Genomic DNA, 20,303 nt, shown 5'->3' on the forward strand with positions numbered 1-20,303 from the left:
TGTCAAAACCAGTGATGAGCTGATAGCAAGACTGCAGGTTTAAGCAAACACTGCTCAATTAGCAGTTCTGCACGGTTTTTTATGAAAACCACATTTTGCTTTTAAATATTTTCAAGATCAGAACTTCTGTATTTACAGGAAAGGCAAATGCATCAGATCATCAACTCACAGTTCACAAAAGCCAACCAACATTTGATGCTGGTGTTACTCATTTCTCATACTCCAGTTTTCAGGATTCACTCTGAAACTTTTCATCATTCCATTAATATTCGAACGTTAAGCTGTTAAACCAATGCAGTCCTTAAAATCAGGGTTAGCAGGGTTACCAAGGCAATAGCAGTCAAACATCTCTCATTAGTTTTGCAAAGTTTAAAAAACGTATCTGAGTTATGATGAAGTGTTGCCACTAACTCACAAACCACATCCTAAATAAAGATTAGATGGTCAGGTTGAGTTAACTGGTTTCCGTCACTCTTTGTTTTTATTGTTCGGTGTTCGGTTTCAGCATCAAGAGCTTCGACAGAGAAAGCAGCTGTTGTTCCCCATGCTAATGCTGCTGCTGCTGCCTCGCTTCGTGCGTATCTAGGCCTCTGTGTGAATGTCTCAGTGTGTCACCAGCAGTGATTACAAATGTCATTGTTTAATGCCAACACACACTCACATGCAGCGGAGCGAGAGGGGGTGGTAAAAAAAAGGGAGTTGGTGTCTTTTACATATATTATTTACGGCAGTGAGCCTTGATGCAACAGAATAGTAAATTAAAGTCATTGTGTTTGTGTTTATAATGATTTTACAGTTTACTTTGCACCTACTGGATGAACTGGCACCAAAACAGTGGTTTTTCTTCCCTGCGCAAGACTGCCAATGAAAACTAAACATGCTCGTATGCTTTACAAACTTTATGAGGAGGAACTCTGTTGCTCTACCCTTTGTCTAAGCGTCGTGTTAGTCTCTTCCTCTTGACTGAAACGCGCTGGAGCGCGTGCCGGAGTTTGGTGCGTAATGGACACCCATCCATCCTTTCTACTCTTGCCTCCTCCTCATTGTTCTCCGTGTTCCTGGCATGCTGGGCTGTCTCCCGAGTCCAGAGAGAGGAGGAGACAAAGCCAGAGATGACAATAAATCGTCTGAGTCACCATCTGAGGGAGAGACAGAGGGAGTGAGAACGACTTCGTGTCCTTTACGCATGTTATGAGCACTTTCAGACACGCTTGTCGTGCATCCTGGCGCATCCAGTGATTAGAGGTTTCCAAAGTACAGCGGAATAGTAAATGACTATATTTCAGTTTATCCGTGTTTGGAATTAAATGTGGCAGCTTCCCTGTAGTTTTGGAGCAGGTGCTTTTTCCCGCTAACCGTTTGTCTCTCGGTGCATCACTGACAGAAATGTCGGGTCAGAAACCGTCGTTGAAGAGCGACGACTCCGCGCAGAGCCGCTTTCAAGTGGATGTGGTAATGGAGGCATCATCTGCAGCGCCCGGTCCGGCTGCCCCTTCTGCTCCGGCATCCACTGATGGATCCAGACCTCCCGAGGAGTCCAAAGGCCGGTTCAGGGTGGTGGGCTTCATGGATTCGGGCGCGATGGACATTGGACTCCCACCTGATGTCTCCCATGAGCCGGACACGGCAAAAAGCGACTCAGTCAGTCTCCATTCAACTGGCACGGGGCACACTCACATCTCTGACTCCCACTCCAACACCTACTACATGAGGACCTTCGGACACAACACTATAGACGCCGTGCCTAACATTGACTTCTATCGGCAGACAGCCGCGCCATTTGGGGAGAAGTTGACCAGACCGTCGCTGTCGGAGCTACACGACGAACTCGATAAGGTAACAAAAACATTTTTTTTTATTGGCTTCGTTATTAAATGATGCTATTAAATTTGTTATTAAAATAGTTGATCTCAAGTTTCACATCAAACACAACGAAGGCGACAGTAAAGAAAGAGTCACGTTATGGTAAAATCGTCAACTTTAAAAGGCAGTTTAGACGCCGAGAGTTGAAAGGTTATTTCCCAGATTTAAAAACAGAACTAACACGTCACTACGCACTTCCCTGTTCACCGGACACAAGTCAGTTCATTTTTCAGTAAACAGAAAAGATTCCCTTCGCTCTTCCCTCTACACAATACCGCTTCTCATGACCCTGCAGGCACCCCCAGCCGCGCTCCCACTCCTTACATACAGTTCAAGGTAACAGACCACCATTGTACAATAACAGTGAGCCAGAACACCAACTGGGCAAAGCACCACCAGGACCTTTAGGCGTGCCTTCATTTAAACAGTGAAAAAACACGAAAATCAGGCATCTCGTAAAGGTGTCGCCCTACTTCCAGTCGTGCTTCTTGTTGAACAAGTTCACTAAAGTACATCCAAAGTTATTGTTTTGGTGATGGAATTGGACAGTCTGACACATCTCTCCAAATTCTCCCAGTCTGGCAGTGGATTGGGATCCAGTGACAGTGAAGGCCACATGAAGTGCTATGTGTCATTTATCATCAAGTCCTCTTTGCCTCTGATTCACTCACATTTTTCGTTTGATTTGTCATAGAAATGAGATGTGTTTTTCTTGATTATATGCGTCAAAAATCATAAATTTCACTGGTTCTAATTTCTGTGGTTAAGCCTATAAAATGCCTTTATGACTGGACTCAAAATCAAACCTGATGGACTAAAGTGCCAAACTGGAGGCACTTTAGGGTGTTTAGTGGAATCGTTCCTTGTATGTGCACATACACAGATATTTAGCCATCTCACAGAATCACCAGCATACACATACACGGACATCAGTTTGTTTGCTTGAGCGAGGCTGTGGATAACTAACTGCTTTGCTGCTGTGGGGGTCATGGAACATGAGATATACTGCACATGAAATGATTTCACTTATTATATAACAAAGCCACAGAAAACTAATTAACACACTATCTTTATCCTTATTGTGGTGAAACGCCACCTTTAAACCAAAGATGTAAGTTTTCCAACCCAGGTAAGTTTAGTTAACTAAACAGTTTTACATTTTCAGATGTCATATTTCAATTTGAATCCACTTAATAAGTAGATAATTAAATAGTAAAATGTTTTAAATCAAATATATATTGAAATAAATAAGATAAGACCACATTTATTCATTGCTTTTATTGCTTTTATTTTTTCCTGTATACTATTGACCAGTCAATCAACTTATTTAACTTCTACCCAGAGTTTCAGATTTTCTGTTAGGATTAGCATTACATAAAGCATATATATATATATTTATCATTTGACTAAAAAACTTCTCTCTCACAAAACTAAGACCACTGACTGTCTAATCAGAACTCAAGAGTCGCAAGTTCTCAACTTTTAAGTGATTGTAATTATCCTGTTGATTGTTAGGCTTCACCTCTGTTCAAGTTTCTGCTTTCCTGACTTGTCTGGATTTTTTTTCCCATCAGGAGCCCTTTGAGGATGGTCTGGCCAATGGAGAAGAACCATCGGCAGCTGAGGAAGCGGCCGCACTGGCAGCGAAGGAGGCCAAAGGAGGAAGTGTCAAATTTGGTTGGGTTAAAGGAGTCCTGGTTAGTGTTCATGTCATGAATGAAAGCACAAGGTGCACTCTGCTTCTTCTTGTGGTATTTAAATGTGTTGAACTACTTAAACAAAACTGTAAACAGTCAACTTTCTTCCCACAGAGCGGGCAAGAATGAAACACTTTAGTGTCCCATAATTAGACAATCAAATACATAATCTCATCATCTTAAGGTATAAAATGTATTTTCTCTGGTTATATTCCTGTCAGGTTGGATCATTTGAGAATAATTCTAGATTTAGGAAATGTAAACGAACTTCAAAGATCCCTATACAGACAATGAGACACTCACTTCTTCTCTCTATAGCTACAGTAAGCTAAGCTAAAATATTGCAGAAACTGGTTCTGCATAGAGTCTACACAGTGGTGATCAGGGGTGGAAATGTGCTGAGAAGGAAGACAGGATAAAGACATGCTGTGGAAGAGACAGAGGTTAATAATGAGTGTGATTGAGTGCAGAGAGGTCGATTAGCACAGAGTGAATGAGAAAGGTGACTGAAGAAGAAATACTCAATGCATCATGGGAATCCCCCCAGCAACCTACACCTGTTGTCTGTCTTTACGTTTTAACTGACTTCTGTTTGTGTGTTGCAGATCCGCTGCATGCTGAATATCTGGGGTGTGATGCTCTTCATCAGAATGTCCTGGATTGTGGGACAGGCTGGAATTGGTGGGTACAAACAATTAGTGACTCAGGGAAATGTGTGACACCCTTCATCACCCAGTGCTCATATGACAGGCTTACATGCAAACAAACGTTGCTTTGCGAGCCATCAGAATATTAAAAAGCTTGTTTGCAGAAAGAAGATGAGCTGAGAGGCTGAACCAAGATAAATGAGGATTGTTTTGAACTGATTCATGTTATTCATGCATGCGTAAGGAGGGAGGCTGCTTTTAAGGTCTGATTTTGTTCAAGCTCCTCTAATAAAGTCTAAGCATAAAATCACGGAGTCTGAAATAAGCAGAAAAGGTCTCTTTTAAATTTAAGTAGAGATAAAAGTATTAAACAGTCCTCCACCCACACAGTAAAACACTTAAATGGAATGCATACTATCTTTAAGTTGTGCATAAAGGTACAGTAGAACCAGCTAGGAAATGGTGTGCTGGCTACACACTGACAAGATTTCAGATCAATTACATTATACATTACTGCTCATTTCTACTGATAAGTCATTAAAAATAGCTCCTCTATGTTTTGCAGACTGCTTATTGACCACATAAGCTCGTGTACAAATATAGCAGGCACTAGCTCTAGCTAGTTAGTGTACTACAATAGTTTTTTCTTAGAACTTTATTTAATCTTACCTGTGATGATGAACTGAATCTAAAAATAAATAAATAAATAACCTGCGAGGAAGCCCATTCGGCCCATATGCATGTTTTATATTTTGTTTTCAACTGTACTGATTTGAACTTGGATAACATTATCGTGTTATTTTATTGAAGACTGCTGATTTTTGCTCAGTTGCCTGTAACTTCACATATTTTTCATGTTTTTGTAAAACAGGACTGACCATTGGTATCATCTTGATGGCCACTGTGGTCACCACCATCACCGGTCTGTCTACATCTGCTATAGCGACCAACGGCTTTGTACGAGGAGGTGAGACCCATATAAGACATTTTACTTTTACAAAAGGTCTTTAACATCTAGAATTTTAAAACTAAACCTACAAATGGACTAGAAACTGCTCAAAATGTATGACAGCAGCAATAATTTATATCACTTAACATCTGAATGTCATGCCATCCAGGAGGAGCATACTATCTGATCTCCAGAAGTCTGGGGCCTGAATTTGGAGGCTCCATCGGTCTTATCTTTGCCTTCGCCAATGCCGTAGCTGTGGCCATGTATGTCGTAGGCTTTGCAGAGACAGTCGTTGAGTTGCTCAATGTAAGAAATGCTCTGGTGTACTTATGGAAATCTCTCTGTGATATGCAAAAGATTCTCATTTCGAATCAACCTGTTAATTGGTTGCAGGACGTTGATGCCTTGATGACTGATGAGCTCAATGACATTCGTATCGTTGGGACTTTGACCATCATCTTGTTGTTGGGAATCTCTGTAGCTGGGATGGAGTGGGAAGCCAAGGTATAATTACAACAATGTCCCGGAAAAAAACGTCAAAACCAAAGGCTTCAGTGAGATTTCAATAAAAGGGCATAAATCATTTGTGTCCTTAAAAATGTTGATTATGTATTTCTCGTCAAAGCTGCTGAGTTAACTTTGGGATTTGGAGCTTTTAAGAAAAAGTCTGCCAGTGTATGTGTTCATTTCTGAATGCAAATCTGCAATCAAACTAAATATAAATTAAAAAAAGAAAAATTTTTGGTGCGTTAGCACCAGAATTAAGCATGTACTTCATTTAGAGGATATAAAGTACTGATACAATTGATATCTGGATCGATCCCTCCACCTCTGCCTCTACCTACCTCTGTATACATTGGTGATTTGAGTCTCTGCACAGACAAAGCAACATACATGTTTGTAACAGGGTGATTTTAACTGAGAAACTGGAGCAAATCTCTCTTCTTTCTTACTCATGTGTTTTCTTCTACTGTCCATCAGGCTCAGATTGTCCTCCTGGTGATTCTGCTGGCAGCCATTGTTAACTTCTTCTTTGGATCCTTCATGCCATCAGAAAGCAAAGAGCCTAAAGGATTTTTCGGATACCGCAGTCAGTCTGCATTCTTGTCATTTCTTCACACGGGGATTTGCATCCTCTAAATTCAGTGTTAGGATTCATGTTGATAATCTATCTTACATAATCTTCTCTCTTGATTCTTCTCTCTTTTAGCGGCCATCCTTTTAGAGAACTTTGGTCCAGAATTCAGAGATGGGGAGACGTTTTTCTCTGTATTTGCCATTTTCTTCCCCGCAGCTACTGGAATTCTGGCTGGAGCCAACATCTCTGGAGACCTAACCGTGGGTTTTTCATCTTTGTACATTTATATAAATTCACGTGATGATTTTGGTCATATGTTGTGACAGTATTGCTTTTTGTTTACACAGTAACCAGATCACACAGAGACTTGTGAGAAAAGAAAACTCACCTTCCAAAGTTTTTTTTTTTTTTTTACATAGAATCTTTTTTATTAGTTTATCATTTTTGAGTTTAGTTGTTGCTCATACTTCATGCACCTGATGTTTGAGATGTATAACATAATTCATCCTTTCCAATAAATTAAAAATGTATCCCATTCTCTCTTTAGGATCCTCAGTCTGCAATCCCTAAAGGCACTCTGTTGGCAATCCTCATTACAGGGCTTACCTATGTCGCTGTCGCCATCTCTGCAGGTAGATACACTTTAACAGTTGTGAACCTGAGATAGATAGATAGATAGATAGATAGATAGATAGATAGATAGATAGATAGATAGATAGATAGATAGATAGATAGATAGATAGATAGATAGATAGATAGATAGATAGATAGATAGATAGATAGATAGATAGATAGATAGATAGATTGATTGATTGATTGATTGATTGATTTAGAAGTAAAAGCTTTGTATACATGTCACTTTACCGATTACTGATCTACATTTGTGTCCTGGTTGTGCCTCCTGCAGGCTCCTGTATTGTGAGAGATGCAACTGGTGACCACAATGACACAGTGAGCCCCACAGTGAACTGCACCGATGCGGCCTGCACGCTCGGCTATGATTTTTCCATCTGTAAGGAGGGAGGCTGTCCATTTGGCTTGATGAATGACTTCCAGGTAACACTGAAGCAGATGATCTTAACACTACCTGTTTTCTTGGTACTTACTGTGTTGATTGTTCCAAAGATTATGGCGAATATATCACAATTCATAATTCATATCATAATTGTGACAATGACCAGTTTTGAGTTTGAGTATAACTTTGGCATAAAACTGTGTAAAATAAGTTATTTATAAAACCCTGCTTTGATGTGGGGATACTGCGCGTTTACTTTATGACCACTGTGATAGGAATTATGAGATCTAATCAATTAAGTGCAAGATGCAAGGTGCTTGAATTATAAACAGGATGTCATGTTCCACAAACAGTGGGTTAAATTAGCAAGAAGTTGCATTAATAAAAGACAAAATTGTGCTTTTAGGAGGGAGAGAGGAAAATATATTTTGTTTCTCTTTTGGTTCACGGCCATTAATGACTAAACCTTCATTCATGCGCTATTATCTGTGAGTAAATATCAAAGCTGTTACTATCTGTGTAAGTAGATTTTTTGGCTCCCAGCTGCACATGTGAGACTATTTAAGTTTTTTATTTATTTATTTATTTTTATGATGAGCATCTTTTATGGATCAAGTGTGTGCACACCACTGGGAAGGATCTTAAGATTAAGTTCAAGTAAATGAGAGTCTGGAGCACCACCTGGTGCAGCATCCCTTCTTCCTCTTGTGGCTAAAGGCAGTTTATTTTGACTCAGCTGGATGTTTGGGCTCTTTGCTTAAATGCTAATCAGATGATTGCTTGGTGACGCTGCTAAAGGTCAGGGGCTGAAATTGGTCCGTTTCTTCCTGCTGCTATGAAATATTAAAAGTACTTTATGCTCAACTAGGGTACCGATGATTTCACCCCGGCAGAAAGATGCGTCGGGATACAAGCAGAGAAAAAAGTCAAACTTAATTTGTATAGCACCTTTTCATGCAGGTCAGTCAGATCACTGACAAGCTGTTTATAGGCCGGAGCAAAACTAATTGTAAAAACACCGAAAGTAAAATAAAGTTTCAGTAGACTACAATTACACTACAATGAAAGAAATAAAATAAAAAGAGATTAAATAATATAATACTGGATAAATTGGATTAAAAGGAGAACATCACAGATGAGTACACATAAACAAATACAATTAAACTGTAGTAAGTAAAGCAGAAAACATTAGTAAAGTAAGTAATGTCTAAAGTACAACCAAGCCAGAATAGAACTGCTTTAAATTTACATTTAAAAATTTAGTTCAGTTTTATTTTGCATAGCGCCAACTCACAACAAAAGTTTTGGGGTTTTTTTTATATAATAAAGAACCTACAAAAGAGAAAACACCAAGATACAAATGACCTCTATGAGCTGCACATGGCAACAGTTGGAAGGAAGAACTCACTTTTAACAGGAAGAGTCCTCCAGCTGAAACAGACTCAGCGAGGGGGAGCAATGTGCCATGACTGGTTAGGGTCTGCAGGGAAAGCAAAGTAAGAAAAGGAGAGCATCAAAAGAAACGATGAGGAAAATGTGTGTTCGCAGCAAGGTGGGTGAGGTGACCAGGACGCCACCACCGTATGGAAATTGATGCTTTCAGCTGATATTAAGACACATTAAGAGATATTTATTGTTTACTTCAGTCAAAAATTCCAGACAATCCTAGGAAGTTGTATTACATAAAGTCGTTCGCACACAGGCAGCTTGACGTGAATTGAATCACCCACTTCTATTGTTTCCAGTGGAAGCCTACACACTGGCGTCAGTGCTGTGTCAGGATGCAAAACTGTCCCATTTCCTGTCGTCCACACACCTCCACAAAAACAGCTGTTTAATCAGACTGACAGCGTTTTTACACAAAAATTGTGTGAGCAGTGGGTACTCGAAGACACAGACACACAGGTGAAAGTAGTCAAGACAAGTGAAGACTGAAAGACATAAAGCCAAAAAAGACACAAGTTAAAACTAACTATACACTCAGCAGGACAAGACTGACCGTAAACAGTAAAGATGAGCATACAGACCAGGAAACACCAGGAGACAAAAAAACAATAATTAAAATTAAAAAACAAATATCACCACAGTCCAACTTCTGTGGAACCAAATCTCTCTGTAGCATAAAGCAACAATCCAAATTCAACAAACTATGATAAATGTATTGATTTTCTTGACTGAGCAATATGATGGCATATATGGCAAGACAACTGAAATCTCTGTATGCGTTTTATGTGGACCAAACTGTATCTCAGAGGACTTTTTGAGACATGCAACAATCTAATCCAAGATATTTTCATTTAATGGATTAAATTAAATGTCAGTAAACTGTCTATGTATATGTTTGACAGTCTGGGTGTCTGCACAGGCACTGGGTGCACATTTCTGCTGTGATTATAACTCGTTTATATAAGTCATACTTAAAAAATGGATGAGCAAGACTGCTGCTCTGACCCTCTTTCACTGTATGTGCATGTAATGTAGATGGCTGGAGTGTGTGTGTGTGTGTGTGTGTGTGTGTGTGTGTGTGTGTGTGTGTGTGCGTGTGTGTGTGTGTGTGTGTGAACAAGAGAGAGAGAGAGAGATGAAGCTGTTCTCAAACAAAGTGCAGCAGAAATAATAGCGACTGTTGTTTTGAGTCACAAGGTTCTCGTGGCTCAGTGCTGAATGAGAGCATTGAAAACATCCACCTACACACACACACATACACATGCGCACACAGAGCTCACTGACACTGATAGCGCTGACATGTTGCAGCACTACAGACCGAAGCAGCTGCTCGAGTTTCATTATTACTGTTGTTGAAGGAGAAAAGCAGATCTGAATGAATCTGATCGTCTTTGACCCGATAATGCCTTTGAATCATATTTGCTACATGAGTTTCTGAGACCTCTGTCTCATCAACATGATCAATACTTGCCATAATGTCTAAATGTTATGGACAAAACTCTTTTTTTGTCTAAAATTAACACCCAAGGTATCAATTGCGATACAAAAAAATATAATAAAAATATATCACACACAACATGATATAGCAAAAAAAATTGTGGATTTTGTTATAAGGGTTAATGAACATCTCAGAAAATCTGAATTTTCTGGAAATTTTTTTGATGGGTTTGGTCTTCGACATCATACATTGTTCGTAGGTGACTGTGTAGAGCTGTCCTCCCTCCTTCACTTCCATCAGATATGAAAATATTCTCTCTTGAGATGATTTATACAATCGGCTCCTTTAGGAACAAACTCAGTTGAATGGGTGATGTTTTTGCACCAAATATCTACGTCACTGCTTCATAATGATGCACCTCGTCCCAGTGAGTTGAGTCAGTCCTGCTTCAGAATACACTTTTAAAATCTCAGAGTTGCTTTCTCATGTGCAGAAATGTTCATGTGGATTGTGATTTTCACCAAAAACACACAAAAAACGTTCAGGACCTCCTACCCGACCGTGTAAGAACAAGCTGTTTCCAGCCGTTTTTAGCTAACTTTTGCTACCAGGACCATCTTCTAAGCATTATTTCAACTGTATTAAATAAAATTTCTAATAAAGTCATGACTGAATACAATGGGTGTGAAATTTAAAAACAACATTGGTATTCAGACTTTCAATATAATGTTTCAAATATATCTGTGAAGGTTCTCAGTCATCCAGGTCCTCGTAGTCAAAGGAGCTTACAAAGAAAAGCGTCTGGACTTCTTTAAGTTGCTTGAAGACGTTTCACCTCTCATCCGAGAAGCTTCTTCAGTTCTAAGGTCAAAAGGTGGGGAGTCCCAGATTTAAACCTAGTGGGAGTGACCCCCGCAGAGGGACAAAAGACCCCCTGATGATCCTCTAATCGCCTGAGCCAAGGTGTGAAACTGGGTGTGGGTCCCAATCAGCCAGAGTTTCGGGTGGGTTCATTGTGAAACCTGGCCCCACCTTATCATACGAATTCCTGAGGTCAGATGGCCCAGGATGTGAGTGGGCGTTAAGGTGTCTGGGGAGGGAACTCAAAACTGGATTATAGATGGCAGGTTTAAATCTGGGACTCCCCACCATTTGATCTTAGAACTATAGAATATTTTTCTTGCAGCAGAAGGGCGGAGGGCACTAAAGTATCAATCAGTTAGGGGTGCTCAACTGAACATATGTGTCACAGTAGTTAATTAAAACTTTAGTAATATAAGTAAAAGTGTTATGACATCATGCGCCAAAAGAAAACTTTCACGAGTTAAAGGCAACAAAGTAACAAAATGCAAAACAAGCATCCACTGATTCTGAGATCTTCTGTGAGGGGTCAGCTATGACCGACAAAACTATATCTGCAGCCTATAACTTGGAAAACATTGTATTATGCAGGTATGCGTGCTTTCATGAACTATAATATTTGTGCTAAAATGGTGGGAAGATTTTTCAGATGTGTTTGATTTTATAGAAAAGTAACTAAAATTCAGAGGGGGACAGTTGTGTCACTTTGCCGTGCACACCTGTCAGAACCTCTGTCCCAGACATATCAATATTATCAGAGCAGAAAAAGCAATATTCAATCTCAAATATCAGGTTGTACAAGCAAATGTTTATAAGAATGTAAACAGAACCAGTACTGAGATCGCAGTTTGTTGCATAAATTTAGGAACTGTGACGGTACTGTACTTGCGTTTCAGTGTTATCGCAGATGTGGCGGCAATGCTGGGGATGTGTAAGGCAGCACAAGTGCAGCGACAGTAACATCGTGGCTTGTGGCAAAAACTCACAAAAAACTGTCAATGGAAATATCTTTAAAATGCTTCAATTGCTGCTTCATTTTAGTTTAGGTTAAGCTTGAGTACTTGTGCTGTCACAAAATGACAGAACATTACATTTTAATAACAGATATTTAAATCGTCTGACAGAAACCTCAATACTGAACAGAGTTCATTTAGAAGCAAATTTACAGAAAACACCTCTGTGGAAATGGCACACGAGTGACATAAACAGAAGAAACACAGTCACACAGGTGGAATATTGAGTGAACTATTATTATAATAATAATAATAATTAATGAATTATTGAAAATAGAAGAAATTAAGGTCACACTGCACACCATCAATTATCTACAAAAAAATCAGAGACTTTAAAACTCCACTAACATTGGCCAATGTATATAATCTATCTCTCAAAATACCTGAATCATGTGACTTTTTATATACTCTAGATGTTTATTGGTCAGTGTGACTTTTAAAGATGCTCCTATGTCGTGCAGGTTATGAGTCTGGTGTCTTCCTTCGGTCCTCTGATCACCGCGGGGATTTTCTCAGCCACTCTGTCGTCAGCTCTGGCCTCGCTCGTCAGTGCACCCAAAGTCTTCCAGGTCAGAACCATAAAGCTCCAATTTACTTCTGTTTCAGCTGTTTTCTGACTTATTTCCTCATCTGCCTGCTCCTGATTGTTTCAAAGTTGCTTGACGAACCTGCCAACATTACTTCTATATTTATTAAACTGAGTGATTTCTAAGTTAATAAAAGCTGTATTTATTCTAGGCTCTCTGTAAGGACAACATCTATCCTGGACTTAGTGTGTTTGCAAAGGGTTATGGCAGGAACAATGAGCCGCTCCGTGGTTACGTTCTGACCTTCTGCATTGGTCTTGCCTTCATCCTGGTTGGTAAGCTGTTTAAGTAAACCTTCAGCTCCTGCATAAGAAACATAAAGAATAAAAATATCTACAAAAAAAAGTTAAACCTGTCTTTTGTCCACTAGCGGAGTTGAACATCATTGCTCCAATCATCTCCAACTTTTTTCTGGCCTCGTATGCTCTCATCAACTTCTCAGTTTTCCATGCCTCCCTGGCCAGCTCTCCAGGTAATCTGTGGAACTGTAAAGGAATTATGACTAGATTATAGATTATATGAAAATTACCATAGTGTTATGCTGGTATTTCTGAAAGTTTTCTCAATCTTCCTTGTCTTGACTCATCTCTTAATGGCATTTTAGCTAGTATACAAATTGGTGAATGATGTTTATAGTACAAAAAGTTCTTTGTTGTTGTTTTTTCACTGAACTAAACATAATTTCTATTAAAAACATCAAAAGAAATCCCTCTGTTTGGCCTGTTAACATCTGATCTACTCTCGCCCCTCCACTACAGGGTGGCGCCCCAGCTTCAAATACTACAACATGTGGGTATCCCTTGCCGGGGCGATCCTGTGCTGCGTGGTGATGTTTGTCATTAACTGGTGGGCGGCCCTCGTTACGCTGCTCATTGTCCTCGCACTCTACATCTACGTCAGTTACAAGAAACCTGGTAAGAAGACAATGGCACAATATTTTATCCTTTCCAAACTTCTAACAACGACCTGCTCGCCAATATGAAGCTCTGGGTCAGGTACTTCCAGCTGATTTCACACGGCACCATTTAGTGGCCGTTTCTTTAATGGCTACTAAATGCTGGGTGTCACCAAAGAACATCTAAATACTCAACACCTCCCATTCTCTGGATGTCTGACTTCTTGAGAGAATGAATGCACTGGTGTCATCCTCCAGTCACTGGGAAATTAAATAAAAATAGAGCAACTGCAGCAAAAAATAATAAATAAATAAATACAAATAAATAAAAAAATGCATGGTACTGATACCTGAGCTCAGGACGGCGGACATATTTAATGTATGTAACTCTTAGTTGTGCCCATTCTTTACTTGAGCGTTTCCATGTTTATCCACTTTAAACTTTTGCTCCAGTAGGAATTTTTTGGCTTTTTAATCAATATGTTTGATTTCTCCCAACATTTTAAAAGAGATCTGTGTGTTAATTTAAACGGTGCAATGAACAGAATAATAATCATAATCTTATAAATGAAAGTTTTCTGGCCTACTTCAGTTTTGACTCTGTATAGGTTCTGCATCTTGGCTTTTACGAGCTATCTGAGGAATTCAAGCAGCTCATGGAAAACAAACTAAATATAATCACTTAATAAACTGTGATGTATTATTTAAAACATATAATGCAAAGCAGTTAACATTAGTCCCACCTGCACGACCTGCAACAATACTTACTGTATTAACATATTAATATTGCATATACTGTATTATCCACTTTTACTTTCTTTAATGTTTATCTTGCTTTATCTAATTACAAATTCATCTTTTATATGCTGCAATTAATAATAACGACCATGATGATGATGATGATGACTATCATTATTATATTGTGGATAATTGAACTCCATGAGCTGACCAATCTACTCAAATTCAAACTGCTGTTTCCTCTAGATGTGAACTGGGGTTCATCCACTCAGGCTCTGATCTACAACCAGGCTCTGACTCACTGCCTGAACCTCACCGGAGTCGAGGACCACGTTAAAAACTTCAGGTCAGCATGAAGCTTTGAGTGGAGCTGAACTCATGGACTAAAAGTGACTGAAACAAAAACCAAACCCTACCTTTAACTCTAGACATGCTTAATTCTCGGCACTCGTTACCAACACAAAGGCATTCAGTAGTAACAGTGGAAACTTGGCTCTAACTGAATTTAAATGATCAAAATGTAATCCAATTTTAAAAGTAATTATTTAAACCAAAATAACCTGACTTCTTGTTTTAAAACTACCATAACTTGACCTTCTGTATAAAATGTATATTGACAGGCCGCAGTGTTTGGTGTTGGCGGGTTATCCAAACGCTCGACCCGCTCTGCTTCAGTTGGTGAATTCTTTCACCAAGAACGTCAGCCTCATGGTCTCCGGCCACGTCAGAACTGTACGTACCAAATGTCGTCTGTTAGGTCTGCATGTTACGCTTTCTTTCACACGGCTGAAACGTTTTGTGCTTCATCTCCTCCCACTCCTGCTCCAGGTGTCCCGTCGGTCGAACTTTAGGGAGCTATATCAGGATTATGCCCGCTGTCAGCGCTACCTCAACAAAAAACGCATCAAGGCTTTTTATGCTCCTGTTTTTTCAGACAACTTGAGGCACGGAGCTCAGTTACTCCTGCAGGTACAGAAGAAGCCTTCTTTTTGCACCCTTCATCTTATATTAAAGTCACCATTTACAAATATGTGTTTCCTCCCCATGCTAGGCTGTTGGTTTAGGTCGTCTGAAACCCAACACGCTGGTCATGGGTTTCAAGAACAACTGGAGTGATGGAAACATGAGAGATGTGGAGAATTACATCAACACTATACAGTAAGGGCTAATGCGTCTTTTTAAAGAGCTACCAACAACCAATTTTACAATCATACTGTTTTTTGTAGTGCTGTTATCATTAATTGTGTTAAAATGACGTTAACGCCATGTAGGCTCCCTCTATCAGATTGTAATGTTAAAAGTTAAGGTTAAAAAAGTGGACTAATCTTTGTCTTTGATGCAATTTTGCAGCTGAGGTTCTGCATCACACTTGGAGTCATTTTTGTATAGCGTTTCATTTATTTATTTATTTTTAATTCCAGTGATGCCTTCGACCTTTTGTTCGGTGTGGTAATCCTGCGGCTGCAGGAAGGACTGGATATTTCTCACATCCAGGGACAAGGTACGTCTGTCTTTTTCTTCATATCCATCACTTTGTCTACCTTCTGTTTATACTGTGTTTGTACTCCTGCAGACGAACTGCTATCATCCCATGAGAAGCCTCCAGTCATCACTAAGGATGTGTTGATTTCTGTCATTCCGGCTAAAGACTCAGATTCTGACTCCTGTCCTTCAAAAACCACCAGCAACCAGAGCAGCCCGCTCATCACGAGAGGTAAACAGTGAGGAAGAATTAAAATTATACCTCAGCTTAGCCTATTGCTCTAATGTTTACTTTTTATACAACTCTCACTGTCACAGGACTTGTTGTTCTTATATTTTATTCAAGTATTTCCATTTTAAGGCAGCTCATCGTTAGCGGTGAACAAAAAGGAAGAAATTAAATTGATCTCTTTTTCTTTTCTAGCCATGTGCTATGCTATGGAAATTATTTAAAATCAGCAATGATTGAAATTGACTGACTTCTCGTCCAAAAAACATTTGGCACAATCCCTGCACAGTCTCACGGCTAAGCTTGTGAAATATTCCATTGATTTATGTTTCTAGCATTTTTTTAGCAGCAAAAGTATATAAAGAATTAATTATTTGAACAGCTAAGGCTCTGTTTTACTATACTGTACTGTTGTGAACCCTGGTGATACAGCTCAGGAGCTTTTGTGTTTCTTTGACTTTACCTCGTCTTGTGCTCTTCCATGTGACGTGGCCTACCAGAGACCAAGTCTCCTCTGAGCCTGACCGACCAGCGTCTGTTGGAGAGCAGTCAGCAGTTTAAGAAGAAACAGGGCAAAGGAACCATTGATGTTTGGTGGCTCTTTGATGATGGAGGTTAGTGTTCTCATTGTTATATGAAAATAAAAACATATCTGGTGAACTGACTTTGGGTCCTATGATTCTGTCAAAAAGTCTAAACATAGCTAACTGTTGGTTGTGCTTTTCGATTCATACGTGTCACTGTCGTAAAAAGTAAGGTGAAAAATGAATAGACTTAAAAAACATTCAAATCTGTGGTTCCCTGATCTACACAGCAAAATCTCCAGTGTTAAATTAACACTGGAGATTTTGCTGTGTATACTGGAAAACAGATTTTTGTTCAGTTTGGGGTTTTTAATGACCTGTATAATCTCTGATGTGTTGGTTTGCAGGCCTGACTCTGCTGATCCCCTACTTGCTGACCAACAGGAGTAAGTGGGGCGACTGCAGGATCCGCGTGTTCATCGGCGGAAAGATTAACCGCATCGACCACGACCGCCGAGCGTGAGTCAACAGCTGCTTATCCACCTATGCCAAGCAATAAACTTTACTTTACTACAAACTTGACTTTATATCCACATACATTTATTATTGTGTTTTTGTGTCACGTCAGGATGGCCACGCTGCTCAGCAGGTTCAGAATCGACTTCTCTGACATAAACGTCCTCGGTGACATCAACACCAAACCCAAGAAACACAAGTAAGTCCTCTGAAACTTCCTGAGCTCAGCAGCTTGATCACTATGGATTTGCACTAAACACTATTGTTTTTAATGTCTTTAGCGTCTGTGTTACGTGTGTAAATTGCTTACAAAGTGTTGGAAAGCCAAAGTCAAAAGGTGAATGATTTGTTCATGAATCCTCTTTTTTAATTTATCGATTACTTGATGACTGTGAAAGTCAACATGTAGAAAGTTTGTAATACTAAAAGTTTAAGTGCTTTGAAATATTTTTTTTAAATGTTCTTTAGAATGAAGCATCACGTGGGGAGGATGAAACTGATAGCGCTACTCTAAAAACCTAATGTATGTGTTTTGTTTTTACAGTAAGCTGACCTTTAAGGAGCTGATCGAGCCGTACAGGCTGAAGGAAGACGACATGGAGCAGGAGGCTGCTGAGAGGCTGAAGGCCCAGGAGCCCTGGAGGATCACTGACAACGAACTGGAGCTCTACAAGGCCAAGGTCTGCCCTCATGTTGCAGACACACTCAGACCAATCACAGTGCTCTGTTCAAGTGGTTTATGTAACTATACTGTGTGTTACTTTCAGACCAATCGTCAGATCAGACTGAACGAGCTGCTGAAGGAACACTCCAGCACTGCCAAACTCATCGTCATGTAAGAACTTCGTAATAACTTTGTCATCATCGTGTCATCATTTGTTTTAATTTACAGACAAACTCGCATTTAAAAAACCTGGTTAACCCGGCTGCTCATTTCCATGAATCAGGTGTTTCTGTGTGAGCTTGCATCTTCTCCCTGTGCCTGTGTGGGTTCCCTCTGGGTACTCCAGCTTCTTCCCACACTCTAAATACATGCGTGTCATGTTAACTGGTGATTCTAAATACACCGTGGGTGTGAATATGAGCATACAGCTGTCTGTGTTGAAGTGGTGACTTGTCCAGTGTCCAGTGTGCACAACAGTGTCTTTGGATCCTGGAATACTCACTACCAAAACAATCATTAATTGACAAAATAATGCATGACAAGCCAATCACTGCTTGTATGGACACCACTTTCTGCAAAATGAAATAAAACCATAAGAGGCCAGATTAAATTCTTATAACAATGAAAAAGAACACCAGTGAACTTACAAAAGCTTTGGACATTTAGCAAATGCACCAGGGGGATGTTAAAGAAGAACAATCTCCAGGAGAAAGCCATAAGTTCCAAGTTCAACCATAAAGAGAAGACGCCAATGACAGAAAATACAGAGGATTCACCACAACCATTTATCAAACTCAAGAACAACAAGTTAAACTTCACCGAAAAAACCTTCACCAATTCTGAAGCAGCATTCTATCTGTTCAAGTCAACCTGTAACAAAGCGACAACAGTGTGGAGAAGTCCTGGAACCATGTTTTATGCTTCGGAGCCGAAGCATAAAACATCAGCAGCAGCAGAGCTGGTGTGACGCAAGGGCATGCATGGCTTCCATCCATGTGTGCAGCAGATTGTGAAACATGTTCCATCACAGTATTAAAAAAGGCATTTTATATGTGATTGTGTTAACTTGTCCAACTAAACTGGAACCCAAAAAACAGTTAGCTATCCCGCGGATTTAAAGTTGAGAGTCTGAAATTTTGACTATATCTTAAACTTTGATACTGAAGAAATCTTAAGACACTGATGACACTCAGGGAACTTCAGAAGCATTAAAGTGGATGATCCATAATGCTCTGAGCTCCAGAATTTATAGTTAATATTTTATAAGCTGTTCACGGTTAATTCAGTGCAGTTAATTGAAAAACAAGCAAATATAGTTAAAATAATGAGACATAAAGTGTGACTCATCACAGGTGTTACATATAAAGTTAATTAGACCTCTCACATTGAACTTAACACGTCAAAATAATTTGACCTTTAAGCTTACATATTAATTTAATGACATTAACTGCTCATAACTCATAATTACAAGATCATGCAGTCTTCTTTCTAACGCTGCTCTGGGTTTGATTTTGATATATATAAATATCATAAAAATTAAATTTTTCTTTCTCTCTCTGTGTGTGGCTAGGAGCATGCCTTTGGCAAGAAAGGGCACAGTGTCGAGCGCCCTCTACATGTGCTGGCTGGAAACTCTGTCCAAAGACCTCCCACCACTGCTGCTGGTGCGAGGAAACCACCAGAGCGTCCTCACCTTTTACTCCTAACACACACACACACACACACACACACACACAGAGTCATATACCTACTCTGCTCACGCACAAACATACAGTGTGTCCTGCTCTCCATATTTATTACAGTATGAGAAAGCCTCCGTCTGCACAAAAACAGAAACGTCGTCGTGCTTTAAGCTTGTGAAACTGTCCAGCTGTGAAGGGAAAAATTATTAGGACTAATATCTTTTTCCACTTGTCTTAAATCGATTGTTTTTAACATGTTAATTAAACTCAGTCAACAGATTTGACCATAACACTAACAGGTTGCTTGTTCCGTTTCCTCTGTGAGTTTTATGTGAATGAGAGTAACTACAGGTAAATTCATGTAAAAGTTTATTTATAAGGATAAAAGTTTGGATTTGAGAATGTAAGCTTCTGTGATTATAAAATGACGTTTTTATGGTTTTTCCCCACTGGGTTCACAAAGACAGATGCTCCATCTTTGTTAACTTTATTTTGTACTTTATTTTAATAAAGGATTAACTAAAACATATGCTTTATTGAAGTTTGGTTTTTGTCAGCTTTATTCCTGTTCCTGTATTAGTGAAGTACTTAAAGTCAAAATCAGAAAATAATCTCATCCTCAGCAATGTAACTTTAATCTGATGACACAATTCTTTAGTGAAGGGCTGAAAAAAACAATTCACATAAACTCTTTTTTATTTGTATGAACTCCGTAAGATAGTGGCATTAGAGTAGAACAATGACATATACACTCAATAGCCACTTTATTAAGTATACCTTGCTAGTTGGACCAGCTTTCGACTTCAGAACGATCTTCATTTTTCATGACATAGATTTAACAAGATGATGAAAACAATCCTCAGAGAATTTTGTCCATGTTGACATGATCGCTTCACATTTGTCAGCTGCACATCCATGATGAGAATATCCTGTCCCAGCCATCAGAAGAGAAGCATACTGTGGTTATAATGGGATG

At 39.4% G+C, this 20,303-nt stretch overlaps 1 protein-coding gene across 1 annotated transcript; it reads left to right on the forward strand.

Moving 5' to 3' along the window:
* The first annotated feature begins 1,163 nt into the window (after window positions 1-1,163).
* On the forward strand, window positions 1,164-19,477 carry slc12a2l (solute carrier family 12 member 2-like). The gene is made up of 26 exons (XM_085366866.1): window positions 1,164-1,836; window positions 3,438-3,560; window positions 4,166-4,241; window positions 5,079-5,174; window positions 5,326-5,465; window positions 5,553-5,663; window positions 6,141-6,249; window positions 6,370-6,497; window positions 6,785-6,869; window positions 7,145-7,293; window positions 12,472-12,579; window positions 12,749-12,872; window positions 12,968-13,069; window positions 13,356-13,511; window positions 14,477-14,576; window positions 14,851-14,962; window positions 15,059-15,199; window positions 15,282-15,388; window positions 15,652-15,731; window positions 15,804-15,944; window positions 16,442-16,555; window positions 16,873-16,984; window positions 17,094-17,180; window positions 17,526-17,661; window positions 17,749-17,816; window positions 19,216-19,477. The coding sequence occupies exons 1-26, from the start codon at window positions 1,387-1,389 to the stop codon at window positions 19,349-19,351; spliced, it is 3,291 nt and encodes a 1,096-aa protein (XP_085222992.1). The 5' UTR covers window positions 1,164-1,386; the 3' UTR covers window positions 19,352-19,477.
* The last annotated feature ends 826 nt before the right edge of the window (window positions 19,478-20,303 follow it).

The sequence above is a fragment of the Diplotaxodon limnothrissa genome, linkage group LG12, assembly GCF_057381915.1.
Source record: "Diplotaxodon limnothrissa isolate DT_005_m linkage group LG12, D_limnothrissa_male_GT1.1, whole genome shotgun sequence".
Classification (NCBI taxonomy): domain Eukaryota; kingdom Metazoa; phylum Chordata; class Actinopteri; order Cichliformes; family Cichlidae; genus Diplotaxodon; species Diplotaxodon limnothrissa.

Bases quoted from the DNA above. Each gene is read 5' to 3' on its own strand.
- slc12a2l (XM_085366866.1), top strand. From the start codon at position 1,387: ATGTCGGGTCAGAAACCGTCGTTGAAGAGCGACGACTCCGCGCAGAGC. The intron at 14,577-14,850 runs GTCAGCATGAAG...GTATATTGACAG, and splicing joins GACCACGTTAAAAACTTCAG to GCCGCAGTGTTTGGTGTTGG. The intron at 16,556-16,872 runs GTTAGTGTTCTC...GTTGGTTTGCAG, and splicing joins GTGGCTCTTTGATGATGGAG to GCCTGACTCTGCTGATCCCC.